This window comes from Pongo abelii, chromosome 6 (assembly GCF_028885655.2).
Source record: "Pongo abelii isolate AG06213 chromosome 6, NHGRI_mPonAbe1-v2.0_pri, whole genome shotgun sequence".
Taxonomy (NCBI): Eukaryota; Metazoa; Chordata; class Mammalia; order Primates; family Hominidae; genus Pongo; species Pongo abelii.
In genome coordinates, this window is record NC_071991.2 from 23,340,965 (window position 1) to 23,363,750 (window position 22,786).

The following is a 22,786-nucleotide window of genomic DNA, read 5'->3' on the forward strand; positions in this document are numbered from 1 at the left end:
GGGCACTGAGGCAGGTGGATCACCTGAGATCAGGAGTTAAAGACCAGCCTGGCCAACATGGTGAAACCCCATCTCTACTAAAAATACAAAAATTAGCCAGGTGTGGTGGCATGTGCATGCAGTCCCTGCTACTTGGCAGACTGAAGGCAGGAGAATCGCTTGGACCCAGGAGGTAAAGTTTGCAGTGAGCTGACATCGTGCCACTGCACTGCACAGCCTAAGCTACAGAGCAAGACTCCATTTCAAAACAAACAAACAAACAAAAAACACTGGCAAAAAAGAGATTACTAAAGATGTCATTCCCCTACATTAACAAATAGTATACTGTTACCATCTTTTACTTAGAACCTTAAGTAAAATGGGACCCATTAAATTTTATGACAAATTAACACTTCATTCAAAGCACAATAGTTTTAACACATTAAAAACAACTTTAATGAAAAAATTGACACATAATCTTTAAATATTTTTAAATTTATTGCATTTTATTACATAAATGCACAATTGATAAAAAACAATCTCTCCTATCTCTGATGAAACAACTGTTCAAATACTTTCACAAACAATGGGAAGAGTCAACATGACGGAATCTGAGACTTGAGTTACATTATTATTTGCTTTTCAGAAACTATTTTTTATAGAAGAAAGAAGCATACCTCGAAGGTAATTATAAATCTCCAAAAAAACCTACTTCTTTAACATGAATATGGTGTTAGCTTTGGATCTCTTTTACACTCAACACTCTGATTTCGTGTAATGTCTGAAGTTTCAGTGCCTTCATCTTTCTACTGTGCCTCCTCAGATGTTTATATAGACAATTTTTGATTTAATATGTTTTCCCCATTTACTGGTTCTGCAAAAATATTTAGTATAAACTGGTGTTTTCTAAGCCATAGTTTTTGAACAAATGTTTTTCACATTCATTACATGTTTAGACTTTCTCGCCAATATAAATTCTCTAACGTTCAACAAAGTTTGAGCATCTTTTTCAGATCTTCAAATTTTTCCTTTAATATAAAATGTGTACAATAAAATCTGTAATGGAAGTAAAGGTACAACAATCCTCTTTATGTTTGTATGTTTGTCTTCAGAATAACTAGTCTTTACTTTAAAGGCCTATATTTTCCAAAAGGTCTTTTTACAGTAATCACATTTATAATTTTTTTTTTGAGACAGAGGGTTTGCCACATTTTTCCCTACAATTGCAAGGTTTCTCTCCAATATCAATTATCTTACATTTATTCAGGTTTGAGGACTTTTTAAAGACATTGCCATATTCCTTATTGTAGGGTTTCTCTTCAGTATTAATTCTCTTATGTATAATAAGGGTTCAAGACTAAGAGCTTTACCACATTCTTTGCTTTTGTAGAGTTTCTCTCTAGAATGAATGATCAGATATTATGTAAGGCCTGAGATGTGCTTAAAAGTTTTGTCACTTTTTTTTTAATGTTTCTAGGGTCTCTCTAATATAAATTCTCTCAGGCTTTGGGAGGCTGACAAAGGTGGATCACCTGAGGTCAGCAGTTCAAGACCAGCCTGGCCAACATGGTGAAACTCTATCTCTACTAAAAATACAAAAATCAGCCAGTGTGGTGGCACACGCCTGTAATCCCAGCTACTCAGGAGGCTGAGGCAGGAGAATCGCTTGAACCCGGAAGGCAGAGGTTACAGTGAGCTGAGATCATGCCACTGCACTCCAGCCTGGGTGACACACGGAGACTCCATCTCAAAAAATTTTTTAAAAATAATTTCTCTTAGGTTCATTAAGGTTTGAGGGTTGGTTAAAGGCTTTGTTACATTTTTTTAAGTTTATAAAATTTTTTTCCAATATGAATTCTCTTACATTCAATTAAGGTTTGGAACTGGTTAAAGGCTTGGCCACATTCTCTACACTTGTAGTGTTTTTTTTCCAGTATAAATTATTTTATGTATTATGAGGCCTGAGGGTGGACTTTGCCACATTATTCACATTTGTAGGGTTTCTCTGCAGTGTGAATTGTCTTATGTTTAGCAAGACTTGAATGCCACTTAAAAGCTTTGCCACATTCTTCACATTTGTAGGGTTTCTCTCCAGTGTGAATTGTCTTATGTTTAGCAAGACCTGAATGCCACTTAAAAGCTTGGTCACATTCTTCACATTTGTAGGGTTTCTCTCCAGTATGAATTCTCTTATGTTGCATAAGGGTTGAGGAGTAGTTAAAGGCTTTGCCACATTCTTCACATATGTAGGGTTTCTCTCCAGTATGAATTCTCTTGTGGTCAGTGAGGGTTGAGGATAAGCTAAATGCTTTGCCACATTCTTCACATTTGTAGGGTCTCTCTCCAGTATGAATTCTCCTGTGGATAGTAAGTGCTGAGGAGCGCCTAAAGTCTTGGCCACATTCTTCACATGTGTAGGGTTTCCCTGCAGTATGCATTCTCTTATGTCTAGTAAGGTTCGAGGATAAGCTAAAGGCTTGGCCACATTCTTCACATGTGTAGGGTTTCTCTCCAGTATGAATTCTCTTATGTCTAGTAAGGTTTGAGGACCAGGTAAAGGCTTTGCCACATTCCTCACATCTGCAGGGTTTCTCTCCAGTATGAATTCTCTTGTGGTCAGTGAGCGTTGAGAGTAAGCTATAGGCTTTGCCACATTCTTCACATGTGTAGGGTCTCTCTCCAGTATGAATTCTCTTATGTCTAGTAAGGTTTGAGGACCAGGTAAAGGCTTGGCCACATTCCTCACATCTGCAGGGTTTCTCTCCAGTATGAATTCTCTTGTGGTCAGCGAGGGTTGAGGGTAAGCTATAGGCTTTGCCACATTCTTCACATTTGTAGGGTCTCTCTCCAGTATGAATTCTCTTGTGGTTAGTAAGTGTTGAGGAGCGCCTAAAGGCTTGGCCACATTCTTCACATGTGTAGGGTTTCTCTCCAGTATGAATTCTCTTGTGGTCAGTGAGGGTTGAGGATAAGCTATAGGCTTTGCCACATTCTTCACATTTGTAGGGTCTCTCTCCAGTATGAATCCTCTTGTGGTTAGTAAGTGTTGAGGAGTGCCTAAAGGCTTGGCCACATTCTTCACATGTGTAGGGTTTCTCTCCAGTATGAGTTATCTTATGTCTAGTAAGGTTTGCGGACCAGCTAAGGACTTTGCCACATTCCTCACATCTATATGGTTTCTCTCCAGTATGAATTATTTTATGTGTAATATGGTTTGAGGAGCAGTTAAAGGATTTGCCACATTCTTTGCATTTGTAGGACTTCTCCCTAGTTTGAATTACCTGATGTTGATTTAGGTGTGAAAGCATGCAAAATGATTTGCCATATTTTTTACATTTGAAATGTTTCTTTCCAGTATATCTTGTTTTATGTCTATTGGAATTTAAAAATTTACCAAAGACTTTGACATATTTATGAGTCTGAAATATTTTGTTTTGGGTAGTTGACAAACATTGGTTAACTTCATTATAACCTCCTTTGTGCACCTCACATTCACCCACAATTTTACAGCATTTTTTAAATTGTAAATTCTCATGTCCACATTTTCCATACGTTCTTGGTATTACTTTTTGGAGTGAATCTTTTATGCCCTGCTCTGGCTGAAGGTCTTGGGTGAAATGGGAATGCATAACTGAAAGACATAAAAAGCACAAGTTACTCCACTTTCTGGACTTATATAAATATATTCTACAAATGAAATATATAAAATTATACAAGGTACATTAGCAAAATGCCATATCAAAATACCACAGGCCATAATTCCTTCATAGATGTATAAATGTAACAAAATCACAGTGACCAAAATACCTTTGTTGGAAATTTATAAATAAAGTGTGTGCACCATGTGAGCACAATGTCCAGAGCCATATAGAGACAAAAGAAAAGTCTGCTATATTTACCCAACATAGCCCTTCCTCATGCCCAGTAGAAGAACATGGTGCCTTTAATAACAGCTTTAAGCCTTCTGAGCTCAAAAGTGAATGTTACAACTGCAGAAAGACTGCAGTATCATGGGCAGAAGATAGGTGTAGAACGTAGTTACTGACCACTAAGAAGAAATATGAAGAAGTCTTTTAATTGAAAAATAAATACAAATTGCAGACAAAACACATCCTGAGAACATGTTTGTGAGAATCCCAGAATCTCTATCAAAGACAATTGGTGTCATGCTATGACAGGAAGGAGCTGCATTATAAGGATCATGAGAGGTAGTTTTATGTTAGTGTCTAAATCTCAAACAAAGATTACAATGTATATAAAACATGAGGACAACATGGTCCAATCAAAAAAATCAAAAATTTTGAAAAAGCAACTATAAAAATAAAGATGTACATCTTGATTTTTAAAATTTAAGATAATCCATATTATGCTCAATGACAAAAATGGAAAACCGGACACCCAAATAAAATAAGAAAAATAAGTATACCAGCAAAACTTGCAATGATAAAAATAAACAATGTGGAGGTAAAAAAGAATAACTGAAAAAATTTTAAAGTAAGAAAAAAATATGTAAAAAATGAAGAAGCTAAACAAACAAACTAGGATGTACACAAAAAGATCCGCAACACAAATTTAAGCAAAGTTTCAAAAGTCACAAACCAGAAGATAATCTTGGGAGCTGCAGGATAAAAGTGAGGTATTATTTATAAGCATAGTCCTCTGAGACAACCAGTGAATTTGTAAACAGAAACCGTGCAGGTCAGAAAAGAACTGTGTAAAATGGTCAAAGGCTGAAAAAAATTTTCATGGTGAGAATAATAAAACCAGAAAAAAATGTACTACATAACATAAAGAAAAATAAAACTCTTCCATAATAAATAAATGCTGGAAAAGCTATAATCATTGCATGTGCCCTAAATAAAATGCTGTAAAGAGGTCTTTCCACATAAAATAACATGATGAAAAATATATGTAATCATATGAAAATACATAACTTTCTGAAAAACATATGCATATACAAAAGTAAAATTCTGTGGCATTATTGTGATGGTGCAGAAAATACTTTTAGTTATTTTTTAAAATTTGAAAAATATAAGCATAAAAATAATCATAAAACATAAAAAGATATAATTAGCAACATCAATAAGAAGTATAGGGTAGATTTAATGAAGACAAATTTTTCTATGCAACTGAAGTCATTTTTTTACCAGTTTAAAATATACTGTTGTAACATTTAAAATGTTTTACAGAATCTCCAATGTAGCACAAAGAAAAAATCTTTTTAGACACACAAAAGCAAATGAGTCAATTACTAGCATGAGACAAAGACTGATATTATATAATGCTAAAATGAGTCCATTTACTAGAAATCTATACCTATTGTGTCTATCTGTATGTATATGCATATATAACATGAGGGCTTCAAAATATATTAAGCAAATATTGACAGAAATGAAGCAAGAAATAAAATAGCAACACAAAATTATAAACATTAAGACCTCACTTTCAATAATAAATAAAAAATTTAAATAAAAAATCAATTAAAAAAACTGAAAACCCGAAGAATATTGTATTGCGTATGAATTTATTTTCCATTGCTATAGAAAATAACCTCAGACTGGGTAATTTATAAAGAAAAAGATTTTTTTGATTCACAGTTCAGTAGACTGTACAAGAAGTATATGCCAGCATCTCCTTCTGGTGAAGATATGAGGAAGCTTACAATTATAGTGGAAGGCAAAGAAGAACCAAACATGTCACATGGTGAAAGATGATGTGAGTGTGAGGTGGAGGAGCCAGGTTCCTTTAAGCAACCAGCTCTCATGTGAATTAATAGAGTGAGAACCCTATGATTACCAAGGGGATTGTGCCAAGTCATTCATGAGGGATTTGTCTCCATGATGCAAACAGCTCTCATTAGACCCCACATCCAACAGTGCAGATTACATTTCAACATGAGATTTGGAGGGCATCTACACCATATCACAAACCAAATAGGCTAAACAGACATGTACAGAACTCTCCAGTCAAAAGTAAGTGGATACAAAATATTCTTATTTGCACCTGGTGCATTCTGTTAGAACACATAAGTCTTAGTAAATTTCAAAAGATCAGCCAGGTGCAGTGGCTCACAGGTGTAATCCCAGCAGTTTGGGAGGCCAAGGTGGAAGAATCACTTGGGGCAAGAAGTTTGATACTAGCCTTGGGAACACAGTGAGACCCTGTCTCTACAAATAATTAAAAATTAGCTGAGCGTGGCAGAGTATGCCTGTAGTGCCAGCCACTCAGTAGGCCAAGGTGAAAGGATTACTTGAGTCCAAGAGGTTGAGGCTGCAGTGAGCCAAGATTGTGCTACTGCACTACAGTCTGGGAAACAGAGTGAGAAACTCTGAGTCAAAAAAAAATTAAGAAGAGCAAAATCATACAGTATATGTTTTCTAACCCAAACTGAATAAAACTAAAAAGAAAAAAGTAATACTGGCAAATCAAAAATACATGGAAATAAACACACTCTTCACTGTATTCTTGCACAGGGTCAAATAATTTAGATTAATTTAATTTAATATTTTTTCTCAAGGGCCAACATATTTAAGTGATGACTTAATTTGTTAAGATGTCAATATAACCCACAGTGGTGAACAAATTTAATATAATTTGTATCAAAATTCCAAAAGTATATTTATTCCTGAAATGTTGTTTAAAATTTTTAAATTTTATTATGAACCAAATCTAGAGAAACACACATGAAAAACACAGAGGTACTATACTTCATAATTTCAAAACATAATAAAAAACAGCAATAACAATAACTATGTGGTATTCACAAAAAGACAGATAAAGACATGATAGAACAAAATAGAAAGCCCAGCAATGAACTCTTCTGTGTATGACCAAATAATCTGCCTCAAGGTTGCCATGAGCAGACAATGGAGAAAATATAATCCCTTCAACAGATAATGTTGAAAACTGGACATCTACATTGAAAAAATGAAGTTGAATGGTTTAATTGCATCACATATAAAAAATATTTTAAACAAAGTACTTAGACTAAAAAAAACCTAATGAAACTCTTAGAAAAAAAGTATAGTGCAAAGACATGACATTGGTCTTGGCACATTTTCTTAGATATGCCATCAAATGCATGAGCAACAAAGAGGAGAACAGAAAAATTTAATTGGGCTAAACTTCAAAATTTCTGCAATCAAATAAAACATTTAATAGAGTGACAGTGTCTCCCAAGAAATCAGTGACAATATTTGAAAATCACACGTGATAAGACTTAATATTGAGAATATATAAACTACTCCTAGCACTAGACAACAATAATTGAATTACTTGATTTAGAAATGGACAAATGAGCCGGGTGCGGTGGCTCACACATGTGATCCCAGAACTTTGGGAGGCTGAGGTGGGCAGATCACCTGAGGTCAGGAATTCGAGACCAGCCTGACCAACATGGAGAAACCCATCCCTACTATAAATACAAAATTAGCTGGGTGTGGTGGCACATCCCTGATCCCAGCTACTCAGGAGGCTGAGGCAGCAGAATCATTTGAATCCAGGAGGCAGAGGTTGCTGTGAGCTGAAATGGCACCATTGCTCTTGTTGCCTGGGAAACAAGAGCGAAACTCCGTCTCAAAAAAAAAAAAAAAGAAAGAAAGAAAGAAATGGAAAAAAGATTAAATTAAATTTTAATAAAAAAGATATACAAATGGGAAGAAGCATTTGAAAGGCTGCACAAAATTAATAATTTATAGAAAAATGCAAAACATAATCACAATGCAAAACAAAATTACCTTACATCAATTAGGATGGCCACTATAAATTTTTTTAAAACACCAACTGTTGATGTAAAGAAATTGAAACCTATGTAAGTTGTTTTTTATGAGAAAAAGATACAGCCATCATAAAAATATCATAAATGTTCTTTAAATAATTTAAAATGAAATTATAATATAATATAATACAGCAATACCATTTATGAGTCTATATCTAAAATATGCAACACAGTAAAATGAAGACATAAAAGGTACCCTGCTTGCATATCCCCCCACAGCAAGGGGGGGATAAGCAAGCCTCTAAATAAATAAATACATATAAAAAATTTAAAAATTTTAAAAAAATTTGTAAAAACTTTAAAATATATTTCAAGGCTATAGTAATAAAAACAGAATGGCATGTGCAGAAAAATGGATGACCACCAATGAAAGAGAAACTACTATTCTCACACATTTTAGACATGATGCAAAAAAAAAATTTTAATGGTTTAGAGTTTTTCAAAAATATGCAGATATTAGTGTGTCCCCAAAAGCAATGGTAAAGCAGTCAGTTTGTGCAGTCCCTGATAACCTTTAAAGAAAACTTTGGCTCACACTGCGAACTTGAAGAAAGATTATGGAAGCAAAAGTGGAATCCTTAGAGAATTTAACAGCATGAGGCAGAAGGTGTCCCTATGTGAGAGCAAAAGAAAAAAATGACTTGAGCTTCTCAGAAACTCTTTTCATCAAAGCACAGTTCCTCAGACCACATTTTAAGGACTGGCTGCCTCCTTGATTTGTGTACCTCTCATCTGTCTCATCTGCTTCATTCGCTCTCACCTACCTGGGTGTTTGGCTACCATCTCATTTCTCTTTATATTCTGGGACTCTTTATTTTGCTCCAGACACGTGATCAAGTCTGGCTTAGAGACAGCAATACCTGTTTTATTAAGAAAAAAAAGTGACATAGATCATGCTGAATTCTTTAATTACCAAATTAGTATTATGCTTAGAGGATATAATAGAAAATTCTAGAAAATTAATATTGATTCATAATAGAACTTTCTAAATATTCAGAAAATATTTTAAATTTATAGGTCCTTAATTTCACTACTGAGTACTACTGAATCAAAAATTGGTGACAGCAACTGAATTCTAATGTGTGGGCAACGATATTTTATGCCATGGCATTTTTGGAATTCCCACTAACCTAGAGCAAAAGATACATAAGCTCAGGAAAGGGAAAAGTTCTAGTCAAGATAAAACACCTTGAAGAATTTGTTCTACACCAATGAATCCCCAAGATTTTCTTAAAATTGGAGATCTAAAATTCATTCATGCAAAGCAGAAATTACCAAAAACATCTTAGAAAAGAGAAAATAAATATATTAGGAATTATGTATTGAAGTTATCCTCACCCAGGGAGACCAGGTTTCTGTAGTTCTCTAACATCACATCTCTATATAAATTCCGCTGAGCACAATCCAGGCATTGCCATTCCTCCGGAGAGAATTCTATAGCTATGTCTCTGAATGTCAACAGTCCCTGGAAAACAAACAAACAAAACCACTCATGAACACACAAGCACTTACCGCATGGCCATAGGCAGAGATTTTTATTTGACTCAAGTTAAAAAAGAGAGTAAAAAGAAGTGGTTCTCACTTATAAGACTGACTAAAATTATTCAATAAGATAATTTTTAACACTGAAGTATTCTCTAACTCTGAGAAAATAGGATAGCATAAGATCCACAATACCACTGTAGATTTGATACTTTTCTGGATGATACATTATAAAATTAATGACATCAACATGGACATGTCTTTTTTTTTTTCTGTTTTTCTTTTCTTCTTCTTTTTTTTTTTCTTTGAGACCGAGTCTCACTCTGTTGCCCAGGCTGGAGTGCAGTGGTATGATCTTGGCTCAGTGCAACCTTCATCTCCCGGGTTCAATTGATTCTCCTGCCTCAGCCTCCTGAGTAGCTGGGACTACAAGCATGAGCCACCATGACTGGCTAATTTTTGTATTTTTAGTAGAGATGGGGTTTCTCCATGTGGACCTGGCAGGTCTTGCATCCCTCACCTCAGGTGATCCACCCACCTCAGCCTCCCAAAGTGCTGGGATGGCAGGCATGAGCCACTGCACCTGGCCGGACATGTCTATTTTTGAGTGCTATATTTACATCATATAGAATAAGTTGTGTATATTTCTCAGATAGAACAGTCATGATGAGTTGGAAGATACCTCTGAAGTCTTAGTATGTACAATAAACTAAAGATCTTGTGAGATTTTGTTTCAGGAGATTTCAGAGAAAGTCTGAATTTCTGAATTTTTAGCAAGCTCACCAATGTTTCTAGCCTAGTAAGAATATTTTGTCAAATATCCAGTAAATGGCAGAGTCTGGGTTTTTCCCAGTTTCTCTCACCTGTAAATAAAGATATAAGAGCCTTCATTTTTAAAAGACAAATATAAGCAAAAGTCATCTAAAAGGAAAGGACAGCCTCCAGATTAAATGCGATGGTTTATGCACTTCAGCTAGTAAATCTCCTAAGTGTCCTTAATAATTAAGAGAATAAGAATTAACTCTAGAGTGGAAAAAAATGTCATAGAGATCTTGAACCAAGTGAATAAAATTGCTATCAACTTTGTTAGGACACATTTTTATTATGTGCTGATGCACACATGACACAACATCACTGCTGTGGCATTTCTCTCCTCTCAGAAAAGTAAATTGTAATCTACATTACAACCCAGAATCACTGGGTTCAAGTGATTCTCTTGCCTCAGCCTCCCGAGGAGCTGGGATTACAGGCATATGCCATCACGTCCGGCTAATTTTCTATTTTTAGTAGAGATGGTGTTTCACCATGTTGGTCAGGCTGGCCTTGAACTCCTGACCTCACGTGATCTGCCTGCCTCAGCCTCCCAGTGTGCTGGGATTACAAGCCAAAGCCATTGCACCTGGCCTAAATTTAATCATAAAGAAACATCAGTTTTATGCAAAGTTGAAGGTGCAGATAACTTCCCTGTTCTGTAATTTTTATTAGTAATTTTAAGTAGTCTTTCCTTAGCACCCTGGAAAGCAAGTATCTCCTAACAGTTTTTTCAGAACTTTCTGTGTAATAAATGCCACACTGTTTAAATGAGCATTTTCTAAACACTGTTCTGCATGGAACTAATAGAGCACACAGATGAAACCTCAATATAACATGTTTCATTTTTCACTAATATCCGAAGACAACGGTGTCTCCCCAGTAGAAATCTTGAGTATCCACACCTTCTAATGTTCAACAGCTACAACGGGAACATTTTATATATCGTAGGTTGTAAATTTGTGGTAAGAATTCTGCATGATATACAAGAATCCAAGATGAAGAGAAATGTATAGAATGCTATGGCATATAGAAAACAAATATTTTTTTCAGAACCCCTTGACTATCATAAAAATCACAAAAAATAGTTGAAACAAACTCATTAGGGATCAACAGCACAAGTAGAGAAGTAAAAAACTGCAAGTTCTGAACACAAGGCATTCCAAAAGGCAGAGTGGACAGTGCACTTGATCTGAGACATGCTCACCCGAGAAAAAGTGATTTGTCTCTTTTCCTCCACTTTCTCTGAAATGTATTTTCAGATAAGATGCCCTGGACATATCAAACCTGCATCTTGAGAATATGACTTTAAAGCACAACCTATTCACGGGCTACCACCACACACACCCACGGGCGGAAGACTGAGACTTGCAGAAAACATTCACCCATTTTTGTTGTTTATAACTGAAAAGATTTAAGAGCAATGAGAGAACAATGAGCTTCTCCACAACTATTAAAATATAAGTTTCTTTGTCCCTGCCCTCCCCTATCAGAAACCAGCAATTTTCTTTAGAGTAATGGGAACATGAACTGCACTGACCTCTTCCTACCAAACTTAAACAGGGCAGGCAGTGCAGCCTTCCTTTGATGCAAAGGTTGAACTAACTATCCTGAAAGTATCTTGAACCCCTCAAGTTTATAAATCACTTGGTAATCTTGGCCCCGCTCTATGCAACGTGATTCTGCAGGATCCAAAAGGGTCCAGGCATGGGCTTTCTCAACAAGTCCCCTGTAAATGCTGATTGTGCTTTCCCAGACACATTATTAGCATTAGCAAGTGAAAGCATGCACAGAAGAGTCCCTTACACACACCACATTTGTCACAATACTAATACTTCTGCTACAAATAAAGACAACCAATTTCCAACCTGAAATACTATATTTTTGTTGGCTTTTTTAAGTTTACAGGGACAACAGAAGACAGCAATGTCTGAGTAAACCCGCACTTGGGAAACCTGTACACATGTACTAATAAAATGTTTATTAAGCAGGTACTGTGCTCAGGAGCATGTCACAGAACACTGTGCTGGGAATAACACATTTTGTGATTTAATTTTCATAGCACCCTGGGAGCTGGTACTAAGTGCTGAATAATTTTTAGCATTTAGATTAAGAGCACAGCATTTTTATTTCTTCTTATCTTTCTCATTAATTTTAAATAGAAAATGTATAGAATAATTCAATACAAAAAACATGTGAAAGGATGCAATTACATAAAAATGGAATAATCAGCTTCCAAATGGCTATTTTGGAAATAATGAAATTAAGGCAGAAATAAAATTTTTGAAACTAATTACAACCAAAATACAACATACCTGAATCTCAGGGTTAGAGCTAAGGCAGTGTTAACAATAAAATGTATATCACTAAACATCCACATCAAAAAGTTAGAAAGATCTCAATTTAAAAATCTAATGTTACAATTAAAAGAATTTCAAAAGTAAGAGCAAACCAACTTCAAAGCTCACAAAAGTCAAGAAATAACCAAAATCAGAGCTGAAATGAAGAGGTTTGAGACATAAATAACTATAAGAAGTTCAACGGGCCATGCATGTGCTGTGGCTCACTCCTGTAATCCCAGCACTTTGGGTGGCCAGGGCGGGAAGATCACGAGTTCAGGAGCTTGAGACCAGCCTAGTCAACATGGTGAAAGCCCATCTCTACTAAAAACACAAAAATTAGCTGGCCGTGGTGGCACATGCCTGTAATCCCAGCTACTCGGGAGGCTGAGGCAGGAGAATTGCTTGAAACTGGAAGGCAGAGGTTGCAGTGAGCTGAGGCCGCACCACTGCACTCCAGCCTGGGTCTAAGAGTGAAACTCTGTCTTAAAAAAAAAAAATTCAAAGGAACCAGAAGTTGATTCTATGTAAACATAATAAGATAGATAAAACACTAGACTAATGGGAAAAAAAGAAATAATTCAAATAAAAACAATTAGAATAAAAAGTAAAAACAAAAATAAAAACAGATGCTTGTAAGACTGTGGAGAAATTGAATGCTTATATGCTGCTGGTGAAAGTATAAATTTATTTAACCACTGAGAAAAGCAGCTTGGCATTTTTTCAAAAACCTGAAAACAGAATTACCATTCCCAATCCCACAACTGGGAATATACCCAGTGAATGTTAGCTTTTCTACCATGAAGACACATGCACGCATATGTTTATTAAAGCACGATTCACAATAGCAAAAACAAGAAATAATCCTGTATGTCTTCAATGGTAGACTGGATAAAGAAAATGTGGTATGTAAACACCATGAAATATGATGCAACTATAAGAAAGAACAACATCATGTCCTTTGCAGCAACGTCGATGGAACTGGAGACTGTTATTTTTAGAAAACTAGTGCTGGAACAGAAGATAAAAAACTGTATGTTGTCACTTATAAGTGGGAGCAAAATAATGAGAACACGTGGACACAAATAAGAGAACAACAGACACTGAGGCTCAGTTCAGGGTGGAGGGTCAGAGGATGGAGAAAATCAGAAAACTAATCTGTTGGATACTATGCTTAGTACCTGAGTGATAAAATAATCTGTACACAAAAACTTCATGATATGATTTTACCTATATAACAAACCTGCACATGTACCCCTGAACCTAAAATAAAAGGTAAAGAAAAAATATCAGCTGGGTGCAGTGGCTCACACCTGTAACCCCAGCCCATTGGGAGGCTGAGGCAGGCAGATCACCTGAGGCCAAAAGTTGGAGACCAACCTGGCCAACATGGTGAAATCCCGTCTCTACTACAAATACAAAAATTAGTTGGGCGTGGTGGCACACAGCTGTAATTCCAGCTACTCGGGAGACTGAGGCAGGACAATTACTTGAACCTGGGAGGCGGAGGTTGTAAAGAGGTGAGATCGCACCACTGCACTCCAGCCTGGAGGACTGAGTGAGACTCCCTCTCAAAAAATAAAACCAAAAAAAGCATTTCTTGGAAATTATTATCTTGAAGAAAATATTCAGGCCTAGGCAACCACAGACTGCCAGTTAATCTCTGATGACATAACCAAGAAATTTTCACCTGGATCTTACAAATAAGGAAACTACATAACTGTACCAAACCAATTATTGAATCTGGTTTGCTTCATCATGCAACTTATAACAGACTTTTCTTCGAGTCTCTCCCATGGATCACAACCCACAAACCACAGCTGGGTTCTCTATGATTCTTGAATCACACTTTGATCAGATTCTCATTTTTACAGTGACTCCCATACATCTCTAAAAGGAAAAATGAGGAACTAAGGACCCCAGGACCACAGCTCTTTCCACTCATGAATCTTGCACCCTGAGTCAGGATCCTCCCCTGATGACTTTCCCATCCCTGTACAATCTGGGTGAGGTGAGGTGCTGGGAGTGCAGAGCACACCAGAGAGGCCTCCAGTCCAGGGCAAAGCCAGTGCAGAGGAAAAAGACAGAGCTCCCAGGGTCCCAGCCGCTGGCCCAGGCACCATCTTGCAGCTGGAGGGGACGAGAGCCGAGCTGGGCCAAAGAGGATTTGGGTCGTCAGGCTCTCGAACCGACTGAGAGAAAGTCTGGGTCCTGCTACAGCCACGTTCTGCCGGTTCCAACCAGCCCCCACCCCTCTCTCATGATGACAGACCCAGCACTCACCATTTCTCGGCTTCCAGGGGGTCCCGGTCTTTTAGCCATAAATCTGCAGATACCTGCAGGACACAAGGACACATAGGCTTGGCCTCTAGGAGCAGAGGACACAGAGTAGTGAAGAGAAGAACTGCAGCTCTGGACGCAGAGAAACACAAAGGACCGGCAAACTTACGGAAGTAGCCTGTTCTTTCCAGCTGCATGCCTGATTGGACAGTTTCTAGTCCACGGCTCCTGATTGGATAAGGTTTCAGGCTCCACCCTTCATGCCCTGAGCGAGGGAATATTTGATCGCACACTGGGCTGAGTGAAGCAAAAATAACAGCCTAGGCTGCAGCCTTTACAGGCAGGGCTTCTTCCTTGATCTGAGCCAGGCCAACTTCAGAGGATATTTGCATTTAACCTTGTGTATAATGTCATATGCATTTATAAATGATATATAATATTTATTCATACATTGAAATAATGACAATTATTTTAAAATTTAGGATTTTATGACCTTCCTTGCTGCGGATCCTTTGCAGTGATATGGTGTGACTTTCTGGCTCCACCCAAATCTAATCTCAAATTGTAATTCCCATCCGTGCGCAGTGGCTCAGGCCTGTAAACCCGGCACTTTGGGAGGCTGAGGCAGGCAGGTCACTAGTTCAGGAGTTCGAAATAGGCCTGGAAAATATGGTGAAACTCCGTCTCTACTAAAAATACAAAAATTATCCAGGCGTGGCAGCGCGCCTGTAGTCCCGGCTACTCGGGAGACTGATGCAGAATTGCTTGAACCCAGGGGTGGAGGTTGCAGTGAGCCAAGATGGCGCCATTGCACTCCAGCCTGGGTGACACAAAGAGACTTCGTCTGAAAGAAAAAAAAAATTGTAATTCCCATTTGTCAGGGCAGGCAGCAGGCAGGAGGTGATTGGATCATTGGTGTGGATTATCCTCATGCTGTTCTTGCAGTAGTAAGGGAGCTCTCAAGATACTTGACGGTTTAAAAATGTGGCACGTCCTCCCCGGTTTTCTCTCTTTTTCCACCATGTAAGATGTGCCTTGCTTTCCCTTCACCTTCTGTCATGGTCATGAATTTAAATTTCCCAAGGATTCTGCAGCCATGTAGGACTACGATTCAATTTACTTTTAAAAGAAAATTACGTAGTTTGAGGTATTTGTTTGTAGCAGTGTGAAAATGGACTAATACATGCGGGCAGCCTGAGATTTCAAAAGGGAGGCAATCCTCTGCAGTAAAATATGAGCCACAGGTAAATTTTGAATTTTCTAGTAGCCAAATATTAAAAAGTAAAAAGAAAAAGGTGGGGCCGGGAGCAGTGGCTCACGCCTGTAATCCCAGCACTTTGAGAGGCCGAGGTGGCGAACCACCTGAAGTCAGGAGTTCGAGACCAGCCTGGCTTACATGATGAAACCCCTGCTCTACCAAAAGTAGAAAAATTAGCTGGGCGTGGTGACAGGCATTTGTGATCCCAGCTACTAGGGAGGCTGAGAGAGGAGAATCACTTGAACCCAAGAGGCAGAGGTTGCAGTGAGCCGAGATCACACCACAGCACCCCAGCCTGGCAACAGAGCGACTCTGTCTCAAAATAAAAAAGAAAGAAACAGGTGGAATAACGGTAGAATTGATTGCAACAACTTAATCAGCCCAGTATATCCAAAATATTATTATTTTAATATGTGATTAGTATGTAATGGTTAATAAAGCATATACATTTTTGAAGCTAAATCTTTGAATGTAATCTTGTATTTTACCTTTCTAGCACATTGCAGTTCACACTAGCCACATTCCAGCACCCTGTAGCTATGTCAGAGGCGTCTGAAGCAGAGAAACTGCATCTGGAATAGGTGCTGGGTAAAATGGGGCTGAGACCTACAGGACTGCATTTCCATGAGGCCCGGCTTTCTAAGTCACAGGATAAATAGAAGATTGGCACAAGATCCATTTTACAAAGACCTTGCTGAGAAAACACTTTGCAGTAAAGAAGCCACAAAAATCCACCAAAACCAAGGTGGGAATGAAAGTGACCTCTGATTGTCCTCACGAATCATTACACACTAATTATAATGCATTAGCATGTGAAAGACATTCCCACCAGCGCGATGACAGTTAATGAATGCCATGGCAACATCAGAAAGTTACCTTACATGGTCTAAAAAGAAGAGAAACACTCAGTTCTGGGAATTGCCCACCCCTTTCTTGTAAAACTCATGAATAATCCACCCCTTAGTTAGCATATAATCAAGAAATAACTGTTAAGTATCCTTAGTTGAGCGGCCCAGTAGCCATTTTTTATTTCTCTACTTTCCTAATAAATTTGCTTTTGCTTTGCACTGCAGACTCATCCAAAATTCTTTCTTCTATCTTTTTTTTTTTTTTTTTTTGTCTTTGAGACAGCATCCTGCTCTGTCACCCAGGCTGGAGTGCAGTGGCGCCATCTTGGCTCACTACAACGTCTGCCTCCTGAGTTCAAGAGATTCTCCTGCCTCAGCCTCTGGAATAGCGGGGATTACAGGCATGCGCCACCATGCCCGGCTAATTTTTTTATTTTTAGTAGAGATGCGGTTTCACCATGTTGGCTAGGCTGGTCTCGAACTCCTGACCTCAAGTGATCCTCCCGCCTCTGCCTCCCAAATTACCAGGGTTACAGGCATAAGCCGGGGTTACAGGCATAGGGCTCTAAATTATTTCTTGTAGGAGATCCAAGAACCCAATCTTCGTTTCTGAATTGGGGCCATTTCTGGAAGCTTCTTTTCAGTGAATTACAAAAGGATGATACTAAGGAAACCTGCAACTCAAAGGAAATAGACTGAATTACCAATTGGCTAACTTTTTGTAAGTGGTGGCATACCCGTGTAAAGAATGGGATCAGGTTAGTAGCCCAATTTAGTGGAGTTAGAGTGTCTCCTAAGACAGATAAGATAAAAGGTCCCTTTTAATAAAAGGCAAGAACATTTGAAAGACTTGTGTTTGAGGTGCAACTTAGAAAGGTTAGAGTCTTTCCTAAGATTTAGGGGGTTAGAGGCCCCTCTCAGTAAAGTCCCTCTCAGCTAAGATTAGATTTGGCATTATGGAATATTAACCATTGCTGTCTTTGTGTTTGTTTGTTTTTTTGTTTGTTTTGAGACAGAGTCTCACTCTTGTTGCTGAGGCTGGAGTGCAGCGGTGAGATCTTGGCTCACTGCAACCTCCACCTCCCAGGTTCAAGCAATTCACCTTCCTCAGCTTCCCAAGTAGCTGGGATTACAGGCGCTGACCACCACACCTGGCTAATTTTTGTATTTTTAGTAGAGACAGGGTTTCACCATGTTGGCCAGGCTGGTCTCGAACTCCTGACCTCAGCTGACCCACCTGCCTCAGCCTCTCAAAGTGCTGGGATTACAGGCACGAACCGAACCAGGCCTTGTCTTTGTATTAATTTGCCTTGCATTTTTTGCTAATGGCTGTGGCTGACAGAATTAGGTGAGTACAGAATCATGGAACATGTGGAGATTTTTCCTCCCTAAAGTGGGAAACTTGAGAGCAGATGGGACTGCAAAAAAGATTCTTTCACAACCAACAAGCAGCCACCTAAACTTTTGATTCAGTGCAATGCTTGGGTCTTTCTCTGGCTTTCCTGAGCTCCTCACCTCTCCTGCCCTGCCATAGGCAATGTCTCTCTCAATCTCTCTCTCTCTCTTTCCTTTCCTATCTTTTCTGTTACTCTAGGCCACCATCTTGCGCAGAGATCACATGTTGAAACTTCTGGTCAGAAGTCCCTGAAACAGGCCAGGCATGGTGACTCATGCCTGTAATCTCAGCACTTTGGGAGGCCGAGGTGGGCAGATCACCTGAGGTCAGGAATTGAAGACCAGGCTGGCCAACATGACGAAACCTCGTCTCTACAAAAAATACAAAAATTAGCCCAGGTGGTGGCAGACGCTTGCAGTTTCAGCTACTCAGGAGGCTGAGGCAGGGAGAATTGCTTGAACCTGGGAGGCAGAGGTTGCAGTGAGCTGAGTTCATGCTACTGCACTCCAGCCTGGGAGACAGAGCAAGACTCCATCTCAAAAAAAAAAAATACCCCCAAAGAAACAAAAAAGAAGTCCCTGAAACAAACAACAACAACAACAACAAAATAATGGATGAAGTTTCCCTCTTGTTTTATGTTCTTGGGAGCTTGACCTTGTAGCCATGTGGCAGTATTTTCTCTTGGTTTCTACCATGCAGCATACAGAAATTTTGAAATTTATGTTATACTTAACTCTAAAAATGATCTTGAGCAGTTCAAAACCTTTGCAAGCTCAAAATCGGCTGCTGGAGGCTTCTTCTGGGAGACTCCAATGGCGACTGCTTCGTGCCGTAGCTCAGTAGCTGGGCTTTGCTGTCTCACAGTGGCAGCCCAGGTTCAGGGTTCAATTTCTCACTTAGGAAATGAGTCCTTTCTGATTTGATATCTGTGTGAACATTTGTTGATTCTCTTCCCCTCCACCAACCATCTTGGATTTTCCTTTCTCTGAGCTACCTTTGAAGATTCTAGATTTTGTAAAACTGCTTGCCACCTTTTTGAAAATATCTTGTACACTTGTCGTTAGCTTCATAACCTTAGTTAAAGCTTATTGGTTTCAGGAGATGGAGGTTGCAGTGAACCAAGTTTGGCCACTGCACTCCAGCCTGGGTGACAGAGGGAGACACTGTCTCAAAAAAAAAAAAAAAAAAAAAAAGGCTCATTGGTTTCACTTGGGAGGTTATCGTAGTAAAGTTCAAAAGTCAGAAATATTGGCATTTTGGCATGGCTAAAGTCAAGTAGTAAGACAATTAAATAATTTTTTTAAAAAAGAGCATCATGGTTAAAAGTCAGCTTAATTGTATTATTTTTTGAGATGGAATGCAGTGGTGCAATCTTTGCTCACTACAACTCTGCCTCGGAAGACCGAGAAATTTTCCTGCCACGGCCTTCTGAGTAGCTAGGATTACAGGCATCCACCACTACACCTGGCTGATTTTTGAATTTTTTGTATTTTTACTAAATACTAAAAAAAATAGTGGAGTTTCACTATGTTGGTCAGGTTGGTCTTGAACACTGACCTCAGGTGATCCCCCTCCTCGGACTTCCAAAGTGCTATGATTACAGGCGTGAGCCACCACGCCTGGCCCTAAAGTTGACTTAATTAATTGTGGATATTCAAGCTCTAACAGCCTGGAACTCCTTTGAAAGAACAGAGGAGGTGCCACAATAGGCATTTTGGGTGCAACTCACAGGAAGTGTTGACTCTGGTCCTGAAGCTGGGGCGTGTGAGAGATTGTAAATTTGATCTCTGGACTTTTCACAGGTGTGATTGTGTCATATAGCTTCGCTCAGTATCTGACTGATTTTTCTCTTTTGCCTAGGCCCCGCCTACAGTTTAGATTGTGAAATATACTTAGGTTGAGCGCCTAGATAATGTGACTTTCCTGCTTGGGCTCTGCCCTCCCAGGGTATTGTGACATATCTCTGGGCCAATCACGTAGGTGATGTGACTCTCCCTTTCTCCCTGGGCCAGTCTACAGGGGTTACTGTGAGATATCTTTAGGACCATCACCTATGTTATGTGACTCTTTTTTGCCTTGAATCTGTTTGCAGGAGGAATGATTACATATCACTGGGCCCATCACCTAGGTGAGGTGACTGTCTTCTACCTGGAACATGTTTACAAGGTGGATTGTGACATATTGCTTTTCCTAGCACCCAGGAGATGTGACTTTTATTGCCAGGACCCTGCCCATAGTAAAAATATTGACATATCGCTGGCCCAGCACCTAGTTGATGTGACTCTCCCTCCTAGTCTTTTCCCACAGGTGGGATGGTCACACATTAGGCCCAGCTCACAGGTATAATGAAGACTCGCGTGTGTGAACCCAGCCAATAGAAGATATTTTAACTCTTCTAGCTAAGCTTAGAAAAACAAGTAAGGATCTGGGCCTTCTAAATGTAGAAAGATCACACAATATATCACACATGTATATTCTATAAAGTCTTTGAGTGATATAAAGAGTGTTAAAACAGAGTCCAGCACAGAGGTAAAATTGTGACTCTTATAGGCACACTTAGTTGACAATTAAAATTGTCTCCCTCACACATTGACAAAACTTATTGGTGAGGTCTTGACTCTCATATGAGGACACGATACACAGTTAGAATATTGACCATCCAATGTGGATCTGGCCAAAGGTCAGATGGTGAGTCATATGTGGACCCAGCTTACAGGCCCAGCGATGACTCTTATACCTGGACCCAGCCAGTAGGAGAGGTATTGACTTTCATAGCTGGGCTTAGGCCAAAAAATATAGTTCTGGGTTTTCTACTTTAAGAAAAATCACAGGTGATTGCCACACACATGCATGTTGTGTAAAGCCCTCAGATGGTACAGAGAGTGTCCTAATAAGACCCAGCACAACACTGAGGTTGTGACTATTGTATGCACACTCAGCTGACTGTTAAAATTGTCACCTTTATATAGGGAGAGAGCAAAATAGTTTCTGAATCTCACTGACAGATACAGTCCACAGTTGGATCATGTCTGCCACATGTGGATTGAGCCACAGGAGGGATGCTGACCAATTTCTGTAACCAGATCACAGGAGCAAAAATGACTCTCCTACCTGGAACCAAAAATAGGAAAGATGTTGACTCTCATGCTTGGGCTTAGGGCAATGGGCGTGATCCTACATTTGGGATTGTAACAAACGCCTGGGCAAGCACAAAGGTCTGAAATCAGATTGTGAGTCTCACATGTGCCATGTAAAACCCTCAGGTGGTACAGACAGTGTCATAACAGGGAGCAGCAAACAGGTGAGATTGTGACTCTCATATGCACACCTGGCTAACAGTAAGAATTGTCACCCTCCCCACCTGAACACAGCCTCCTTACAACGTCCTCAATCTCACACTCAGAGGCAGTCAAAGTTGGAATTATGACTCTCATATGTGAACGCAGTCCACAGGTAGCATGGTGATTCCCACACCAAGATTCAGCATCCCTGTGAGGCTGTGACTCTGCTACTGGGATACTGTAAGTGGGGTTCAGGCTCTCATGCACAGAGCCAGTCCACTGTTGAGGTTGTGAGTCAAATACTTAACCATATCTCGCAAGATATGTTGACTGTCATAAGTGAAGCCAGGACATTTGTGGGGTTTTAAATCTTATCTTTAAACCTTTCTGCAGGTGTAATTGTGACATATACATTTTCCCAGCCTCTGATTAATTTTACTCTAGTGCCTGGGCCCAGTGTACAGTTGAGATTGTCACATATACCTGGACCATGCGCTATATTTAGTTCCTCTTCTGCATGAGAGCTGTCCTCAGGGGAAATTGTGATGTATCTCTGGACCAATCATCAAAGGAAGTGACTCTCCTTTTCTGCCTGGGTCCTGCCCTTAGTTGGGATTGTGAAATATCACCGGACCTTTAACCCAAATGATATAACTCTTTTTTCTGGGTTCTAATTACAGAAGGCATTGTGAAATATCTCCAGGCCCATCACCTAGGTGATGTGACTCTTCTTTCCTGCCTGAACCCTGCCCCCAAGAGACATTGTGACATATCACTGGGCCCAGCTTCCAGGTGATGTAACAGTCCTGCCTTGGCCCTGCCCACAAGGGGCATTGTGACATATTGCTGAGCCCAGTAACTAGGTGATATGACCCTCCTGAATTGCCCCTGCACTCAGGGGAGATTTTTGATCCTGCCCAAAGTGGCAATTGTGACATATCTTTGGCCATCACCCAGGTGATGCAACCCTTGTGCCTGGTCTCTCTCCACAGTTGGTATTAGGAAATACACAAGGGCACAGCTTACAGGTGGAATGATGACTCATACCTGAAGATATTTTGACCCCTGTAGTCTTGGGGCAAAAACTAAGGTCCTGTATCTTCAACTTGTAGGATGGTCACGGAATATCACAACTTGCATGCACATTGTATGAAGCCCTCAAGTGCTACAAAGAGTGCCAAAATATAGCCCAGCTAAAACTGTGGTCAAACTATGGCTGTTGTACACAAACTCAAATAAAAGTAAGGATTATCAGCCTTCCACATTAACAGAACCCACTGTTGAGGTTCTGAATCGCACACCAAGAGGCAATCAAGTTGGAATTGTGAATCTCATG

The 22,786-nt window shown here is 39.2% G+C and overlaps 1 protein-coding gene across 2 annotated transcripts; it reads right to left on the bottom strand.

Moving 5' to 3' along the window:
- Positions 1-458: 458 nt before the first annotated feature.
- Positions 459-22,725, bottom strand: LOC100447072 (zinc finger protein 479-like). Of its 2 annotated transcripts, none has more exons than XM_024241334.2 (5): positions 21,934-22,725; positions 14,671-14,723; positions 9,095-9,221; positions 8,521-8,616; positions 459-3,610 (listed from the first exon to the last, which is right to left on the bottom strand). In XM_024241334.2, exons 2-5 carry the CDS (start codon positions 14,707-14,709, stop codon positions 1,962-1,964), a joined length of 1,911 nt encoding a protein of 636 aa, XP_024097102.2. In that variant the 5' UTR covers positions 14,710-14,723; positions 21,934-22,725; the 3' UTR covers positions 459-1,961. The 2 variants fall into 2 exon arrangements, with proteins under 2 accessions (XP_024097102.2, XP_054416474.1); XM_054560499.1 differs by lacking the exon at positions 21,934-22,725 and adding an exon at positions 18,904-20,153.
- Positions 22,726-22,786: the final 61 nt, after the last annotated feature.